The sequence below is a fragment of the Beta vulgaris genome, chromosome 2 (genome assembly GCF_026745355.1).
Source record: "Beta vulgaris subsp. vulgaris cultivar EL10 chromosome 2, EL10.2, whole genome shotgun sequence".
Classification (NCBI taxonomy): Eukaryota; Viridiplantae; Streptophyta; class Magnoliopsida; order Caryophyllales; family Amaranthaceae; genus Beta; species Beta vulgaris.
In genome coordinates, this window is record NC_079203.1 from 15,166,676 (window position 1) to 15,184,096 (window position 17,421).

Below are 17,421 nucleotides of genomic sequence, written 5' to 3' on the forward strand. Positions count from 1 at the left end.
CCCAGAAACCGCAGCAATGTCAGGGTACAGGTAAAAAAAAAATTATGTTAAATTTGAAAAATTAAAACTGAGCAAATAACCCATGCACTACCCACCAAATTCACATAACAAATGAGCATCAAATCTTTTAAGAGAAAAATAACACCACATTCATTCACAACAAATGAAATTAACAATAAATCAAAAAAATCGAAACTCCTAATATTAGATTATAACAGTAATAGTATCTCACTTACAAAGAAAACAAAAATGATGAAAATTATAACAGTATCTAAAATCGAAGAACTAAATCTAAAAAATTATAACAATACAAGAAGAAAATCAGAAAATCAAATCTATAAAAAAAAACTAAAATCGAAAAATTAAATCTAAGAAAAAAAACGGAACTAAAACGTAAAACAATCGTAATGAAAATAAAAATATATGAAAAAAAGTAAGAAACTGAACTTAAAAAATCGTAAAACGAGACTGAAATAACCGCCCAAAAACTCAAAGAACTTGAAGAACTCGAAGATCTATTGCGAAGGATTGGCGCCAATCTGGATTTCGACGAAGGACGAACGGATTTCGACGAAAGAACGACCGACGAACGAAGGAACGCCGGCGAACGAAGGAACGGCAGACGAACGCACCGTGAAACCCTCGCCGGAGAGAGAAGCGAGTTGAACGACGGTGAAACCCTTTTTTCTTTGTTAGCCGCCGGGAAGATGAACGAACAAGCCTCCGGTTTAAGGTTAGAGAGGCGAGACAAAGTTGAGGGTGAGAGAAGAGAGGAAAGAGGTGAGAACATGTGAGAGAGGAGGAGTGAGGCGTGAGAGGAGATGTGTGGTGAGAGGCGCACGCACGAATGTTATTTAGGGTTAGAGAATGAGGAGAGGCTTTTAACCTAGTATCTTTAAATACTTTTTAAGGTCATATTGATGCGGTTTTTGACAAAAACCGCAGCAATATATTAAAATAATTTTTTTTATATTATTTTAATATATTGCTGCGGTTTTGCCAGCAACCACATCAATATTTTTGGTCAAATGGTAAAAAAAATTCAAAAAAATTTCGTTTAAACTATATTGCTGTGGTTTTCGGTCGAAACCGCAGCAATATACTTCTTTTATTTATTTTTTTCTTTTTACGTGATATATTGCTGCGTATTGGTAAAACCACAACAATATCACCGCAACAATAAGCAATTATTCTACTAGTGATAGTAGATAAATTTATATTTAAGTTTGGTTTGAAGTTAACATTAACAGTGTTGTTTGGTTTTAAAGTTAACTTTGTTATTTATGATATTTCCATTCTAAAGTTAGTTATATGTTTTCCGCTGCAAAATTCTGAATAAGCCGATACGTTATCACACGAGCAATAATGCTTTGATGATTCTCTAGTTTTATATTTGAAAAGTATTTTTGGAAAAGAGAGAATTATCGGGTTGTTACAAACTTCCTGAAAGTTTCTCTACAATTGACATCCCTAAATACATGAGGCTTTAATACTTAAATTTTAATGATGAAAAGGGTTTTTAAACACTTTTAATAAGGTTTTGAAGTATTTTATTATTGCAGTAAATTCATAAAGGATTAATTGTGGGTTTATATTGATTATTTTAGGGGGGAATTCTCTTTAGGCGACTTTTAAGGTTGTGAAAGTGGCCACTCGATTTGTCTACACAAGGTACGTATATACTTATGTGTTGATTGGATTAGTGTCATGATTTAAGGATGATAATTATGTATTTTCATGTCTAGGGAACTATTTTGAGTTTATATGTGATTACTATTAAGTTGGATTTGCATGTTTTACGCCGTTGTGTGAAGCATGTTCATTATGATATTTATATTATGTTTGTATGGAAGACTGATGCAAGCATATGGGACCGGAGTGATTACCGTTTCCTATTTTTATTAAAAAGGTTCCTCGATATCGTAGGTCATGAGAATACGGCATCGCGCCCGGATGCATTCACTGATTTGCGAGGAGTGATAAAATCAGATATACCGGCTGTGAATACTCTTGCACGGGTTGAAATCCCAAGAGAAAAAACGAAAAATCCACTTACAAATGAATCCACAACACGCAAAAGGCGTACGTGGAAGACCACTCGGAGCCAAAGATTTGAAATCGAGAAAGTCTAGAAGAATGGAAACAAGTAATGAGAAAACTGACGATTCTTCTAAATTAGAACAATTTTCAAATGATGAAAATGTCATTAACCCCCAAAATGAACTCAAAGAATGAGATGCTACATTTGAGGGGAAGCGTGAATGCGAGCGTCGACAATCATGAGATCTCAATAAATTTTGTCCATTCTAGAAAGCAATGGAACAAGGTAAAAACTCCAATCGATGAAATTCTGCATATTCAATTGCCACATAAATCACCATTGATATTGAGGACACCGAACCAAGATCAGTGGATGAATGTTGACGAAGCAGTGATTTCATGAAATCTCAATAAATTTTGTCCATTCTAGAAAATAATAGAACAGGGTAAAAAACCCCGATTGATGAAATTTTTGCATATTCAATTGCCACAGAAATCACCATTGATCTTGAGGCCACCGAACCAAGATCAGTGGATGAATGTCGACGAAGTAGTGATTGGCTTAAATGCGGAAAGAGGCCATTCAGGTTGAATTGAAGTCGCTCGAAAAACGAGAAGTGTTCGGCCCTATAACCCAGACCCCAAAGGGAGTAAACCTTTTAGGTATAAATGGGTGTTCGTGCGAAAATGAAATGAGAAAAATGAAATCGTATGATGGTTTCTCCCAGAGACCTGGAATTGACTATGAGGAAACATACTCACCAGTGGTAGATGCCATGACACTGAGATTCCTCATAAGTCTATCTGCATGCAAAGGAATACGAATGCGCCTCATGGATGTCGTGACAGCATATCTCTATGGGTCACTTGACACTGATATCTATATGAGAGTCCTAGAAGGACTTAAACTATCGGAATCCTTGAGGTCAAAACCTCGAGAGCTACATTCCATAAAATTGAAAAAAATCACTCTACGGTTTAAAACAATCTAGAAGGATGTTGTAACGCTCCCAAATTTCTCTCTTTTGGAAAAACTTATTTTAATATAAAACTCCTTGAGAAACTTGAGAGTATTACTGCCACGTGAAAACGTTAAAGGCTTTAGTACTAACTACTAAGTGAATTTAAACTAATGCAGCGGAAATAACTTAAATACCTGTTCTTTATTAATATAAATATTTTTGTACAACTAAATAACAACGAAAAATAAAGAAAATAAAATAACTACTCCTTGACTAATTATGATTCCTCACTAGCTCCCCCATATGAAGTATGCATCATATCAACCTGTAAAATCTGCTCGCCAAAATAGGGTCATCACAGGGATAATGCAATAAAACAAAACAAAACAAAAGCGTGTCAGTAAAAATACTGAGTACATGTATATGCGGAATATTAAACACTTTATTTAATTAAACTTTTGAAATATTTAATTTCAAAAAACCTATCTGGATACTTGATAGTACTTGTATAATATAAAGTATATAACCTTGATAAAAATTATTTTTTCCTTGCCTAGGTACCTTTCCTAAAGTGTGCACACCCCCCAAGTTTCATATTTCTTACTGAGTCTATTACGAGGGGTTACTACCTTGTCCACATGACTTATACAAAAAGTACATGGGTAAATAATATAATGGCTACCGTTCTTGCTAATAAATAACAAGTCGTTGCCTCTTTATAATTGTGATCATAAAAGATCATATAACTAATAAAAATCCTTCTGAAATAATCCTCCTTTAAAAAGAATAATAATTCTTAAAACTTAGCCATATAAAGGCATAAATAAAATAACTTGCTTAAGGGTTAACCTTTGAAAAATAATAATAGTTCAAAAACACTCCTTTTTAAATATTTAAACATGAATCAAAAGATCAAAATCCTTCTAGAATATTTGAATATAAATTCAAATATCAAACTTTATAAATATATTAGACGAAAGACATAATTCAAAGTTTATAAATAAAATCTGTAAACATTCAATCATGCTTCATATAAAACAGATGTAGTTCATAATAAAACTCATAAAAACATGTATTTCAATCCAAAATATTTTCCTAAAAACATGATACTACACTTGCAAAACAATTATTAAAGATCTACAAATACACGCACCTTGAAAATTAATAATTATTAGGGAGAAAGAGAAACAATAGGCTAGAAGAGAGAGAGTTTAAACGTGAGAAAATAGATTTATTTCTCAAATTTGGTGTGAAAAATATGATGGGTGGACACCTATTTATACTAGTTGGAAAAGTAAAATCGAAATAGCAATAGGAAACTAAAAGATAAATATAGGAAAAAAGATAAACTAATCTAGTTAGGATATAGCTAATATTTATGATTATCTAACTAAGATTAGGAAAAGATATAAATTATTTCATAATACGTAGCTATAAAAGGTAAAATAACTAAAAGATCACTTAAAAGGAAAAAAATAAACAAAATTTTATCACACGCTAAGTTTCTTAGCCGTGTGAGATTAATTCTAAAAAATTTCCTTTTTCCTTTTTTTCTTTTTCTTTTTCCTTTTATAAAATCTTTTTTTTTCCTTTTTTCTTTTTTGTAAACCTTTTTGGATTTTCTTTAAAATATTTTTAATTTTATTTTGAACCAACTACTTGAATGTAAAACTTAAAAGTTAGGCCCAAAATTCATTTGGGCTAAAATTTGTTTTAAATACCAAAACCTTTCTTATAAAAGCCTTTCTAATAAATAGTAAGCCTTTTTAGTAAATAAAACTTTTTTAAAAACTAAAACTTTTATATAAATATAAATAATAACTTACTAAAAATACGGAGTATTACAGATGTGGTATAGCTGTCTCAGCGAATACCTCAAGATTCGAGGCTACAAGAACGTCCAAATTTGTCCATGTGTCTTCATCAAACAAACTGAAAATGGGTTTGTTATGATTTCGGTATATGTTGATGACTTAAATATCATCAGGACACCCGTGAAATCAAAGAAATCGCTAAATGCATGATGAAGGAATTTGAGATGAATGATCCGGGGAAGAGCATATTTTGTCTCGGTTTACAGGACACCTAAACGATGGGATCCTTGTTCGCCAATCCAATTATGTCGAGGAAGTACTGAAAGGTTCTATATGGACAAATCACATCCATTTAGTTCACCTATGGTTGTTCATTGCTTAAAAATTGATGACGATACTTCCCGCCTTCAAGAGGAAGGCGAGGATACACTCCGTCCCGAAGTACCGTACCTAAGTGCCATTGGAGCTTTAATGTATTTAACCATCAATTCTGGACCAGAGGTTGCATTCTCGGTCAATTTATTAGCTATATATAACTCTGAACCTACAAACAAGCACTGGAATGGAGTAACACTTACTCCGCCATGTATACGGGACAACGGATATGGGTTTATTATATGCACGAGAAGGAAATCCTACCCTTGTAGGATATGTTTATGTAGGCTACCTGTCAGATCTAGTCAAGGCAAAGTCGCAAATTGGTTATCTTTGTAGCTACGGAAACACAACAATATCTTAGAAGCCAACAAAATAGACTCTAACAACTACTTCATCAAATCAAGCTAAATTAATCGCGTTTTATGAAGCTAGTAGAGAATGTGTATGGTTGAAATCTTTGACCCATCACATACTCAGGAAAAGTGGTACAAAAAAGACACAAGAAGGTCAAAGTATCATCCATGAAGATAATATTGCTTGTATTGCACGAATTAAAGAAGGTTATATCAAAGGTGACATAACAAAGCATATCGATCCTAAATTCTTTTCCACTTACGAATTGGAGAAGGAAGGAACAATCAATGTCACATAAGTTCAATCATTCGACAATTTAGCCGACCTACTTACAAAGGTTTTGCCAGCAAAGCAATTCCAAGAGTTTGTAAACTTGAGTGGTCTGCGTCGCTTTCGAGATATACGTTAAATTGAGGGTGGGGCCTTATATGTTCTGTACTCTTTTTCCTTTGTCCAAATTTTTCTCCCATATATGATTTTTCTTGGCAAGGTTGTAACGAGCAGAAAAGCATATAGGATTATTGGCATATCAAATTCCAACTATACTCCTTTTCTTTTATGTTTGTTTTTATCCCATTAGGACTCTTCAAATGCAAAGTTTTTAATAAGGCAGTTGTGACCCCGTAGTTTACGTTTTAGGGTCCGTTCAAGGAGTAGTGTTGTAATATTCCATGTAAACAGTGAACGGATAAAAACGACTTTGTATTTTGACATGCAAGATTAAACATTTCACTGCGCAGCTACAATAACATGATATATCACAGGGTGAATTATTCACCCGACACTATATATATCACAATTCGCGGGAGAAAATAAGAAGACAACTACAATAGCATACTCTCCATTATTTCTTTAAATCTCTCTAAATCACAACAATATAAGATTACTTCATTTATTTACATCATATTATTTCTTTTCTCTTTTTTTTTCATTTTTTTTTAAAAAGAAATTCTTAGGCCTTGTGTGGTTGTATATAGGAAGTCATACTTCCTAGGAAGTTGTTTTTTCCATGTATTTGAAATTCCTAGAAAGTGTAAAATTGTGTTTGGTTGATAATGGGAAGTAGAACTTCCCATTATCTAAGGGGACCTAGGTAAGTAACTTCTTCCATTTGGGAGGAAGTAGAATTTCCTAGAAAGTGCAAATTCCCATGATTTTGCCAACCAAACAACTTCATATACTTCTACTTCTTAGGAATTTGCACTTCTCATGATTTGTTTTGTCAACCAAACAAGGCGTTAATTTATTTACAAAGCATTTCTCCTCTAAACCCTAACTCTCGATTACAATTACTACTCTCTCATCATCGAGCTAACATATTCTGCATTTCCACCCTCAAATCACTTTCGCCGAATTTGAGGAGCAGACAAGAAGAGTAAGAGTAGAACAAATGTTTATTTAGAATTATTTTTAATATATGTTTTAAGATTTCTATAGCTTACACATTTTTGGGATAAATTCAGAATTTATGTATTGCATCTCAATTATTTTCATTGTTAAATTCAAAATTATTGAATTTTTTGGGGGTTTAGTTGAACGGTTGAACCCACTAAAACCCCTCTTGCATAGTGCATACGCCATTGATTTCTGCATTCATTCTTTGCATCTTACAGAACAGTTGCTTAGCTTGCGTAATTTCAAGGGTTAAAACATGGGTTGGACCAAGGAACAGCTTCTAGCTCGCTTGAAGGTTTGACTCTTATCAATTTTGTATATTTTTTTGTAAACAAAAGATTGGAGATGAATGTTACAGTTTTTGATGGGTTCTAATAAATACTAGATGGGATGCCTTGGTCGATTTCTTATATCGTCTGTCAGGATTGCATGAAGAATAAAATAGGAGGGTTTTTTGGGATCTTTATGTAATAAGTAAGGTGGCATAGTCTATACTCTATACTCTATACTCTATAGGTAGGTGATGGAAGAAAAGAAAAGGAGAGGATGTAAACAAAACATTGTGAGATGAATGTTACAATTTTTTATGTGTTCTAATATCACTTGATTGGATTGTCTTGGTCGATTTCATAACGGGATTGCATGAAGGGGAAAATTGGAGGGTTCTTTTGGATTTTATTTTTCTAAGTTAGGTGTCATATTGTATAGATAAGTAAAGGAAGCAAAGAAATGGCGAGGTGTACATTTCGAGAAGTATTCCTTTGGTTTCATAATTTAAGACAGTTTCCCTATTCAAGAATGAATTTTGATTGCTAATTTATCTGAAAGTATATCAATAAAGATTATGAAAACTACGACAGTAGGTTATTATTAAAAAGTGTTTCCATAGTATTAATTTTTTTGTAATATATGTTATATTTAAAGAGAACTTAATGGTGCAATACAGGAGCTTGACCTTGATTTTGAGCAATACGAGCATCCCGTCGTTCTAACTGTGGAAGCTGCTGTAAGTAGCTGCTGACGTCCATTAGTATTTCTTATTTATTTGCATGTATCTCTAATGGTGTACAAATACTTTTTTTTTTGTTTGATGTCTAGTTGAAATACCTTGCTAATAAGGAGGGTGCATTTTGCAAAAATTTGTTTCTTAAGGTAAAATGGTAATGATTTTCTAGTCAATATAATTCAATATTGTTGGTTTTTTGTGTTTTCAATGGTTTCGTTTGATGGTGTTTATGCAGGACAAAAAACACCGATTTTACATAGTTTCTGCTCTAGCAGAAACAAAAGTAGACATGAAAGGTACATTGTTCTTATGTAGCCATTAATAAATGTAACAACGCTGCTAAAATTCTCTAGTATATAAGCCTCTTCTTGGAGATTACCATTAGGATTTAAGTTCATCTCTTTTGTTCAAATTTTGTGTAATTTATGAAAGTATTCATGCTTCGAAGCTGAGCAGTTTTGTCAGTGAGGCTTGGTTTGGGAAAAGGAGGCTTAAGAATGGCACCTGAAGAAGCCTTAGGGGATGTACTTCAGGTGGGTATCTAACATTTGGTTCTGTAAATCCAAGTTTCCATTCATATATCTTTTACTTCCGTCATACACTATTGATGCCACTTAAGTATTCAGACAAGACTATTGCAAACCTAATATTACATTTTTTTTCTTTGTCACCTGCACACCACATATTGGGCCACATACCGGTGCCGAAATGACCATAACAAGGATTTGAGTATGGAACACGGGTTGGGTACGTCATTTTTCACTTGACTATCAAGGCTACGAGGAATGAAAAAGAGGGGAAGGAGGTCTAAGTGAAATTTGGTCTTTTAAGACTTCCGTGAAGACGTTACAATTCAAGGTTTTTTGAGATGTAGGGGTTTGAGGAGAAAACGTAGATCTACCAATTGAAGCCGATATCCACCATTAGAGCCAAGCAGACATTAGGTATATAATCCTACAGCGAGAGGGTTCGAGATGGTTGGAGCTCTGGTTGTCTTCTTTGGTGCATGTTTGATGGTTTTCACTCCTCCTCCTGATGGAGGCTGTGACAATTAACTGTTTGTTGCACCTATTTTTCTCTTCTTTTCTTTTGTGATACAAACATATATAGAGTTATTAAAAAGCAAAATTTTTGATGTAAAAAAGGTCATTGTGCTCCTTTTTGCACTTCTCCTGTGTCTCTTTAGAAAAGCTCCGCCTAGCCCAATTTAAGATTTCATAAACTTAGGCTACAGAATATCTGCCGCACTTAAATACACATTGGTTTTATGTATATAGCTAATTCGGGATGATGTTTATTTAGCTAATTTCGGGATGATAATTTTTTGAACACATTTTCTTAGATTTTTTGTATCAAGCACTCAGATCCATTCCCATTCCCTATATTTGACATCTATACCTGAGTCTAGGGAATATGGCATTTTGTTTACAAACAATTCTTTGTACGTGACCGAATTAGAGAGATAAAAATTTACTGCGCTTATAGGAAGAAGCAATTTTGTTTTTTCAATACCTCTCCTAAATTGCAATTTAGCTGTACCCTGCTGAAATCTGGGTAAGAACCCTGACATGATTGTTTGCTTGGCTTTCCAGGTACCATTGGGTTGTGTAACTCCATTTGCACTAGCGAATGAATCTGCGAGGTATTAATTTTATCTTCTTTAATATGTTCATTCAGAAAGCTATATAGTAGCTTTACCTTTTAACACTTGCACATTGTTTGGATGGGGAACTTGGGAAAGGAATGGAATGGGAGGAATAGCAAATAATCTGGATGGCATAGGATCATAACAACATTAAAAGACTAAATTACAACTGTTAGTCATACACCTACTCATGACTCATAACTGGGTTTGCAAACAAGTCGAGTGGAGTTTTAGCTTGTTCAAGCTAAACTTGATGAAGGATTATAGGTGTTTGAGCACCACTCAAGCTCGAACGAGCTTTAAATTTTCACTTGTTCAAGCTCGGCTCATGAACACTCAGCTTAGATTTTTAGGTTAAGCCTTGAAATATAAATGAGTTTAGTCTAATTTACGAGCTTTGCAATTTCATTTTTTTTTTAAAGATTGAAGCAACAATTCTGATAATATATAAATCCATATGAACAGCTAAGAGTTTAAAGTGAATCAGTCCAAATAAAATATAGCTACAGCTACCAAAAGTGGAAATAATTCAGTTTAATAGAGAAACAATTAGCAACCAGTACATAAACAAAGAATTATTTGCATATTGATAAGTGATTTATTGATTTGCTCCACTAAAACCAAAATAAATCCTAAGAAGGCAATTTTTCTAAAGAAGCTGCAAGTATTAAACAAGTTGTCACGGACATTGACTAGTTGAAGTGTTGAACACAAAGGTTTCGAGTTTGGCTCATTTATTAACCAGGATTAATGTTCATCTGTGTAACAAATGGGCTGTTCACCGAGCTTGTTCACGAGTAGTTTACAAACATATCCCTGGAATCATATTCTCGACGCAACTTACCCAAATTCTCTTTCCTCTCTCTCCCACCCCGTCTCCCTCTCTATGTCCTGTACATGAATGGGTATGCTGTTTTCTTTTCCTAAAAAAAAATTAATAATAGAAGCGCAAGCTGGAGGACAAACAATATGAATTCTTGAATTAAACCAACAAAATTTGCTGCAAACAAAAAGACAACTTGGCAAAATACAAGTTATGTTTATGCATCAGAATGTAGGATCCAAGCTCTCAATGGGAAAAAAAATCAATTAGTGCAACTAATGACTTCCTGTATCGGAGTGCAGGTCTCTTTGGTAGCAATTTTTACAGATGCAACTGATAAATTGTTCCAATCAAAAATTAAAAAGTTCTAAACATATTGTTCTCGTGCCTGAAATCACAATGGCACGCTGACATCACTTAGGCTGTGGTTTTGAGCTTGATAGGTTTCTAGTGATGCTTTTAGACCGCCACCTCCTCATCAACAATTACACACCTTAGTGAGGACCATGAATCATGTCAGTTGATGAAGGATCCTAGGTGTGTACCATGTCGAATCAAGTATTATGCCAACATGTGACACGTGGGGTAGAGTGCTCTGTAGGTGATTTGGAGTAACACAGTGTATGTGTTTGTGTACGTGTGCTTGCAAATGTGCATGACTCCTGAGTTATTGTTTGTATTTTTTGCTTTAGAAAAACATAATAAAAAGCGTAAGACCCAAAACCCACAATACAGCAGGTGGTATTCCCATGTCTTGTTTCTGTACCATGTATCAAATTAAATTGTGTACTGGATCACACTGACATATATTTTCTTAGTGAAAGATTCTTTAATTTTGGCCTGCTTATAAATAATTTTCGTTTGGTGGTAGAGATATTAGAACTATGGTTTATTAAGAAAATACTGGCATCTGTTTGATACATGTGTTTAAATATTCATTACACATTTTATTCCATAACCACAGTTCAGGAACTCACTCTTTTACTTATACGTTTGATTGTAAAGGCATGTCGCTTTGTTATTGGATCAAGGGCTGAGATCTCAGAAGCGCGTTATGTTCCACCCATTATCAAATGACATGACAATAGGTAATTAGGGACGGTTACTCATGTTTGGATTCCTATAGAATTATCTATATTTTCCTTTTTCATTCCTTGTACTCTTATTGGAAAAATACTGACTAATATTTGAGGGGACATTAACGAATTTGAGGAGTTTTACATGATAGACATCTAGGAAAGTGTGAGTTTTTACATGATGTTTTCTTTATTTTTTGATGGCAGCTCTTTCTACTGTTGACCTGGACAAGTTTCTAAAATCACTTGGAAGAGATCTTGCATATGTTGATCTTGAGGTTAGGCCGCATTACCAGGTGCTATCGATTGGTTATGTAGGTGAATCAGGATGTGGTTTTCTGGCTAAGCTAAGCTACCTTGTGCTTGAACATAGGCTAATCCTCCTGTTGGCAAGGATCAACCTCCTGATTTGGCTGCTTTTGCCCCATCTGATGCCATAGTATTGCCTGAATCTACTGCTAAATCAGCTTCCACAGAAGTTGCTCTTAAGAATAGTCAATCTGCAAATAGTGGCCCTGTCACAGGTAATACTTCTCCTTTGGGCAATAAGTCTTTGAAAATTGACTTGTTGATTAGCAATCTAGTATAATACCTTCTTTGTGCTTGTGCAACTAGATACAAAATATATACTTAAATGTTCTCTTCTTATGGAGATGAATGACATTGGGACAGAAATGCATATGATGTCATTTGGTACATAAATTGTTTGCATTAAGATGCAATCATTTATGTGGCTACTCCTGATTGTAGATGGATGGCAGCATGTGATCAGTCCCCCCTCCCCCTCTTTTCCTGCATCCTAATATTTGTTAGAACCATGGTCTATTAAAGGTGAAATATAAGTAACAATTTTTTTACTCAGGCTTAGCAGAGGAAAGCCTTACTATTTTACAGTGTGGAAGTTACTTTATTTTGGGATTTCTTAAAGCAGACCCCTAGAACTGTATTATAGTTGTAGATAGGAAAAGCTGTCTTACTGAATTATCTTTTGAATTTCGATTCGAAATCAATTTTGAAATTCATAGCTTTAGTAATAAGAGAATTAGATTTTCGTATATATATTTGTTCCAGCCTTCTACGCGAAAAACAGAATGTGCCTAGAGAGAAATTTAGTATATTCAAGACGAAGGAAGAAGAGGGCGTGCGGAGATCAAATCTGCAAGTAGGAATAAGAGCATTAGGGAGGACCCTTATTTCAGCTGAAAATATGAGGTTCATAAGCGTTAAATGTCGCTTACCAAATGGGTCATTAGGTTCTTTCTTTCAAAGAGTGGAGAGAAATGCTCTCTAGAAAATAATCCTTTCTTGCTGGTCATCTTGGGGTTTTAGTACCTGAGTGCCATTTACGGACTGGTTTACCCTCAACATCAATAGTTCGATGTACATAATCTTTTGAGCTAGCTTTGGATCCTGCTGAAAGTTAAATACCCAGCTATGTGCCCAACAGTTCAGACAACCAGATCCCTGAACATTGGATAAAGAAATGCTATATGATTTTTATAATTTACATTTTTTCATCATCTTTGGAGTTAGTATACTCTTTCCTTATGGATGATATCCTTTTCTCCCCCCTTCTTATAGGAAAATCTATCAAGCAACCTGTTGAGGAAAATAAGGTCAAGAATAAATCTGCAAAAGGTAAAACTGTAAATGCAGTTACTAGATCGACACCTTTTTCCAATCCCGAGCTCTTTGTGAATGAGATATTGGATAAAACTTCTGCTCTCATCTTTTCTGAGGTGAGTACTATATGTCTATATGACTATATCACTTTCCTTTAATGCAATATAAGATGATGCTGATATCAATTTTGAGGGGTTCATTTTCAGATTAACAAGGAGACAATATCAAAGGATGGAGAAGATCTTGGAGCTGTAGCATCTGAGAATATCCGAAAACGCCTTCACTCAGAGCTAAGCCACCTAGCTGTAAGTTATATTCTGCAACTCGTCTCTCTGTTTAATCTTATGTGCCTCTGAAGTAAGCCTTTTCTGGTTATGGGTTTTATCCTTTTCTCTTTCCATTATCTGTTGGTTATATTAAAAAAAAAAATTGGTAGTATCTTAAGCGCATGTATATTATGAAAGTGCTTGAATTCCAATGTAAATTTACCTTGAACATATCTGAAGGTGGGAGTCTCCGTCAACCCTGTTTCAGATTGCATGTTTGTTATGTACTGTAATATGTTTACTTGAACCTCAGTGGACTTGCATAGGTGTATTCATTTGGTGTGCAAAATCAGAAGCCCCATGAAGTGTACATAGATCTGTTTATTCATGCAGCCTGTTTGTAGTCTCATTATTTTTGTTCAGAACTTTTTATACCATAAAGGGTACATCAATTCATTCATCATGTAGCCTGTTTATGATAACATCGTTTTGTCAGATCCATCTTCTGCCACTCTTTTGAAGAGACAGGTGATTAAATTTGGTACAGAAACTTTAATGTAAAGGGTTCTTTTTTCTCCTACAGATGCTTTTCAAAAATACAGCTTATACAGAAGGATTTCATGCTGGCACTCATCTTCATGGACCCCATTTATGAAGAGGTTTCTTTTTATTCTTTGAGAGAAATTTACCTCAGCTTGCAGCCAGCTACTGCTCCTTAAGGCTGGAACTGGCTGATCTATACAATCCTCATTCGTAACTGTTACGAATATTTATGTGAAATACATTGAACACACTTTGAGAACGTGCATCATTGGAATGATGATGAACACTTTTGAATCCTAGGAGGCTCGGCAGAGTAACCATTACTTGATGGTTGAAATTTGCAACTATCCTGTGTTCATTTTAAGAAAGGCTGAAGAGAACTCCTAATTAAACGAAACGTCTCTTAAATAGTCACGATAAAATAAGTAGGTGATGTTGAAGAGCCAGGCTTGCATCTTTAACTGAAGTGCTTTACTAATTCTCCAAGAATTTGTGTTGACTGAAATTGTAGTAATGGCTTGGAGGATACTCGTATCCGATACGATACGTATCCTGTATGGGTAACGCGTATCTATTCCTAAAATTTTAAAATCTCACTGTTTTCCGTCTGTACCCATAACTGTTTTTGTGCAACCTAGGTTATGGATACCAACTTGCACATTTTATTTGATGTAACGTGTGGAGGTGCTGTTGCTGCCCTATTATTTGAAATCTTGTCTACAACTGTCTCAAAAATTTACGAAGTCAACGCTTGCATCTCAGATAAGAATCCTATAGAACTTTTTTTTTTGACATAAGGTAAAACTTACAAGAAAAAACAAAGACTACAAAGATAAACTTGTATTAAAACCTATTCTACTTCTTTGACACCATCGTGCTAACTGAGTAGCCCTTGTAATCTGATCGCGCGAGACTCGAAGTACTTGACAAGTTTGAAACACCATGCCTAGTGTTCTAATCTTAGTGAGAGTCCATTTGAGGGTAATATCCTTGGTGTCTGTTGTTGCGAGTAAGTGAACTAACCTATAGGAATCAGTGAGAATACGAAGATTCATATGTCCCGTGTCTTTTGCCCATTGTATTGTGTTAAGGCACGCCGTAGCTTTAGTAGCTAAGGCTGAGTTTGCGTGGCAAAAATCTCCCAAAAAAGGCGTCTCAGAAGTTGAATTGAGACTGTTCACCCAAGCCAGCCCTCCTGTTTTCTTTTTCTTGTTCCAAACACCATCTATCTGGACAACAAAGGTCCCTGGATGGGTTACATGCTGACCCAAATTTGCACACTGAAAATCGGGTGGCGTAGTTGGATCTCTGGGATTTCAAGTTTGGTTAAACTGGGCGATAAAAATGGCATGCTGCTCTTCAGTGGTTTTATTACGGTTAATGATCGATTGTAATGTAGGCCGACTCCTGCGAAATACTTGCTCATTCTGAAGAAGCCAAATAGCCCACAAGCCACCCACGAAAGTAGATAACCTAGGAGTAGCAGTGTCCTCTTTATGAAAGAAAAGCACCCAATGAGTAAGCCATTCACGAAATGTGCCGGCAGTGCTTCCATTCATCTGTAGTCCTAGAAAGCATCTATCCCAGACCTCGATGGCTAGAGGACATTGACGGAATAAGTGCTGAGTATCCTCAATGTCAGCTAGGCAAATTGGACACTCACTCGAACTACCAATATCACGGGTAAAAAGATTATTAGCCGTGGCTAACCCGTTGTGCCATAACTTCCAAAGAAAAAGTTTCCATTTTGGCATGATGCGCAACCCCCAGAGAATACGAAAGAACGTAGTGTCCCTGTTGGGTGTCATGCTGCAGATTTCGTTTTGCTGTTGGAGTAGCATTACATACCCCGATTTGGTTGAATAGTTACCTGAGATATTATAAGGCCAAAACTGTTCATCCCTCTGTTGCAGGTCAGTAGGAAGCTCAGACCTCTAATTTCTCGTGTTGTATCTGGCTCAAAAAGTCGATTCAAAGTGCAAAGATCCCACCTCTGTTGGTTCGGAAGCATTAAATCACTTACCTTAATGTTCTGGACTTCTGATAACGAGGTCAACAGGAGGTAAGCCATGCAGCCATACCGGCGTGGAGACTCTAATGTTCCTACCATTACCCACCTTCCAGTGCATGTGCCTTTGGAGTAATTTGTCCGCCAAAAATATCCCTTTACGACCCCAAGAAGTCTGTTGTGAAAAACGCAATGGAGAGCATCCCTCCGTTCTGTTTTTACTATAAACCTTGGCAAGGAGCAAGTGCGGATTCCGAGAAAGTCGCCAAGCTTTTTTCATTAACAGTGCCTGATTAAACAAACTTACATTCCGAATACCTAGACCCCCGGAGCTGCGTGGAGCTTGAATAAGGTTCCGCTTCTTCCAATGAACACCTCTACCATGAGCATCTTTCCAGAAGAAGGAGGCCAACAGACTGTCGATTTTATTTGTTATTGTGGTTGGAATTCGGAAAACAGCCAGGTGGTTTAGGATAGCACCAATGAGAATGGAGTTAATTATAATCAATTTGGCTGGTTGAGAGATATGAGTGTAGCTCCAACTAGAAATTCGTTGACTAATTTTATCGCATAGGGGGGTAAACTGTTGTACTTTAGTAGTCTGGAAGTCAATCGGGATTCCAAGATAAGTACCAAGGGAGGCTTGTGAATCCTTACACAATATAGCTTTGTAGTCAGTTTGAGTTTCCACTGGAGTGTTAGGGCTGAATTTAACAAAAGATTTCTGTAAGTTCAAAACTTGTCCTGAGATAGCACAGAACCGAGAGATGACTGTCTGCACCGCCCGACAAGAGTCCCTGGAAGCTTTGAAGAAGAACATAGAGTCATCCGTAAAAAACAAATGTGAGATTGTTGGTCCCTGCTTCCCAATCTTTAAACCCTGGAATTTCCTAATATCAGTAGCCAGACTGGTCATTCGTGATAATATATCCATACAAAACAAAAAGAGATAAGGTGATAACGGATCGCCTTGCCGTAATCCAATTGTTGGAGCGAATGCGTTAGTAGCATTACCATTAATCAAGACTCTATATGTGACTGTTGATATGCAAGTCTGGATCATCTTTACCCAGTGGGTCGGAAAACCATAAGCATACAGAACCTTTAGAAGGAAAACCCAATTTACTCTGTCATAGGCCTTGTTCATGTCTAACTTCAGCGCAACTAGATGGTTCACACCACGACTTTGCCTATTAATAAGGTGAGTAATCTCATGTGCAATAAGAATGTTATCATTCATTTGCCTACCGGGAACAAAAGCATTCTGATAATCATCAATTAGAACAGGTAGCAACGATTTCATACGATGGACTAAACATTTAGCCAAGCATTTATAAAGAACATTGCAAAGACTAATTGGTCGTAAATGGTTTACCTCCACCGGCGGGTTAATCTTAGGGATCAAAATTAGCAGTGTTTGGTTCCATTCTTTCAGAAAGTGGTCCGTCCTGAAAAACCGCTGCGCTGCTTCCGTTATACAGTCTCCAA

General features: G+C 35.7%; 1 protein-coding gene across 1 annotated transcript; it reads left to right on the forward strand.

Annotated features, from left to right (window-relative positions):
* Positions 1 to 6,765: 6,765 nt before the first annotated feature.
* On the forward strand, positions 6,766 to 14,322 carry LOC104906162 (uncharacterized). Its single transcript, XM_010694878.4, has 13 exons — positions 6,766 to 6,923; positions 7,162 to 7,238; positions 7,890 to 7,949; positions 8,042 to 8,095; positions 8,185 to 8,245; positions 8,406 to 8,482; positions 9,542 to 9,591; positions 11,423 to 11,505; positions 11,701 to 11,771; positions 11,867 to 12,017; positions 13,075 to 13,232; positions 13,323 to 13,421; positions 13,966 to 14,322. Exons 2-13 carry the CDS (start codon positions 7,200 to 7,202, stop codon positions 14,035 to 14,037), a joined length of 975 nt encoding a protein of 324 aa, XP_010693180.1. The 5' UTR covers positions 6,766 to 6,923; positions 7,162 to 7,199; the 3' UTR covers positions 14,038 to 14,322.
* The last annotated feature ends 3,099 nt before the right edge of the window (positions 14,323 to 17,421 follow it).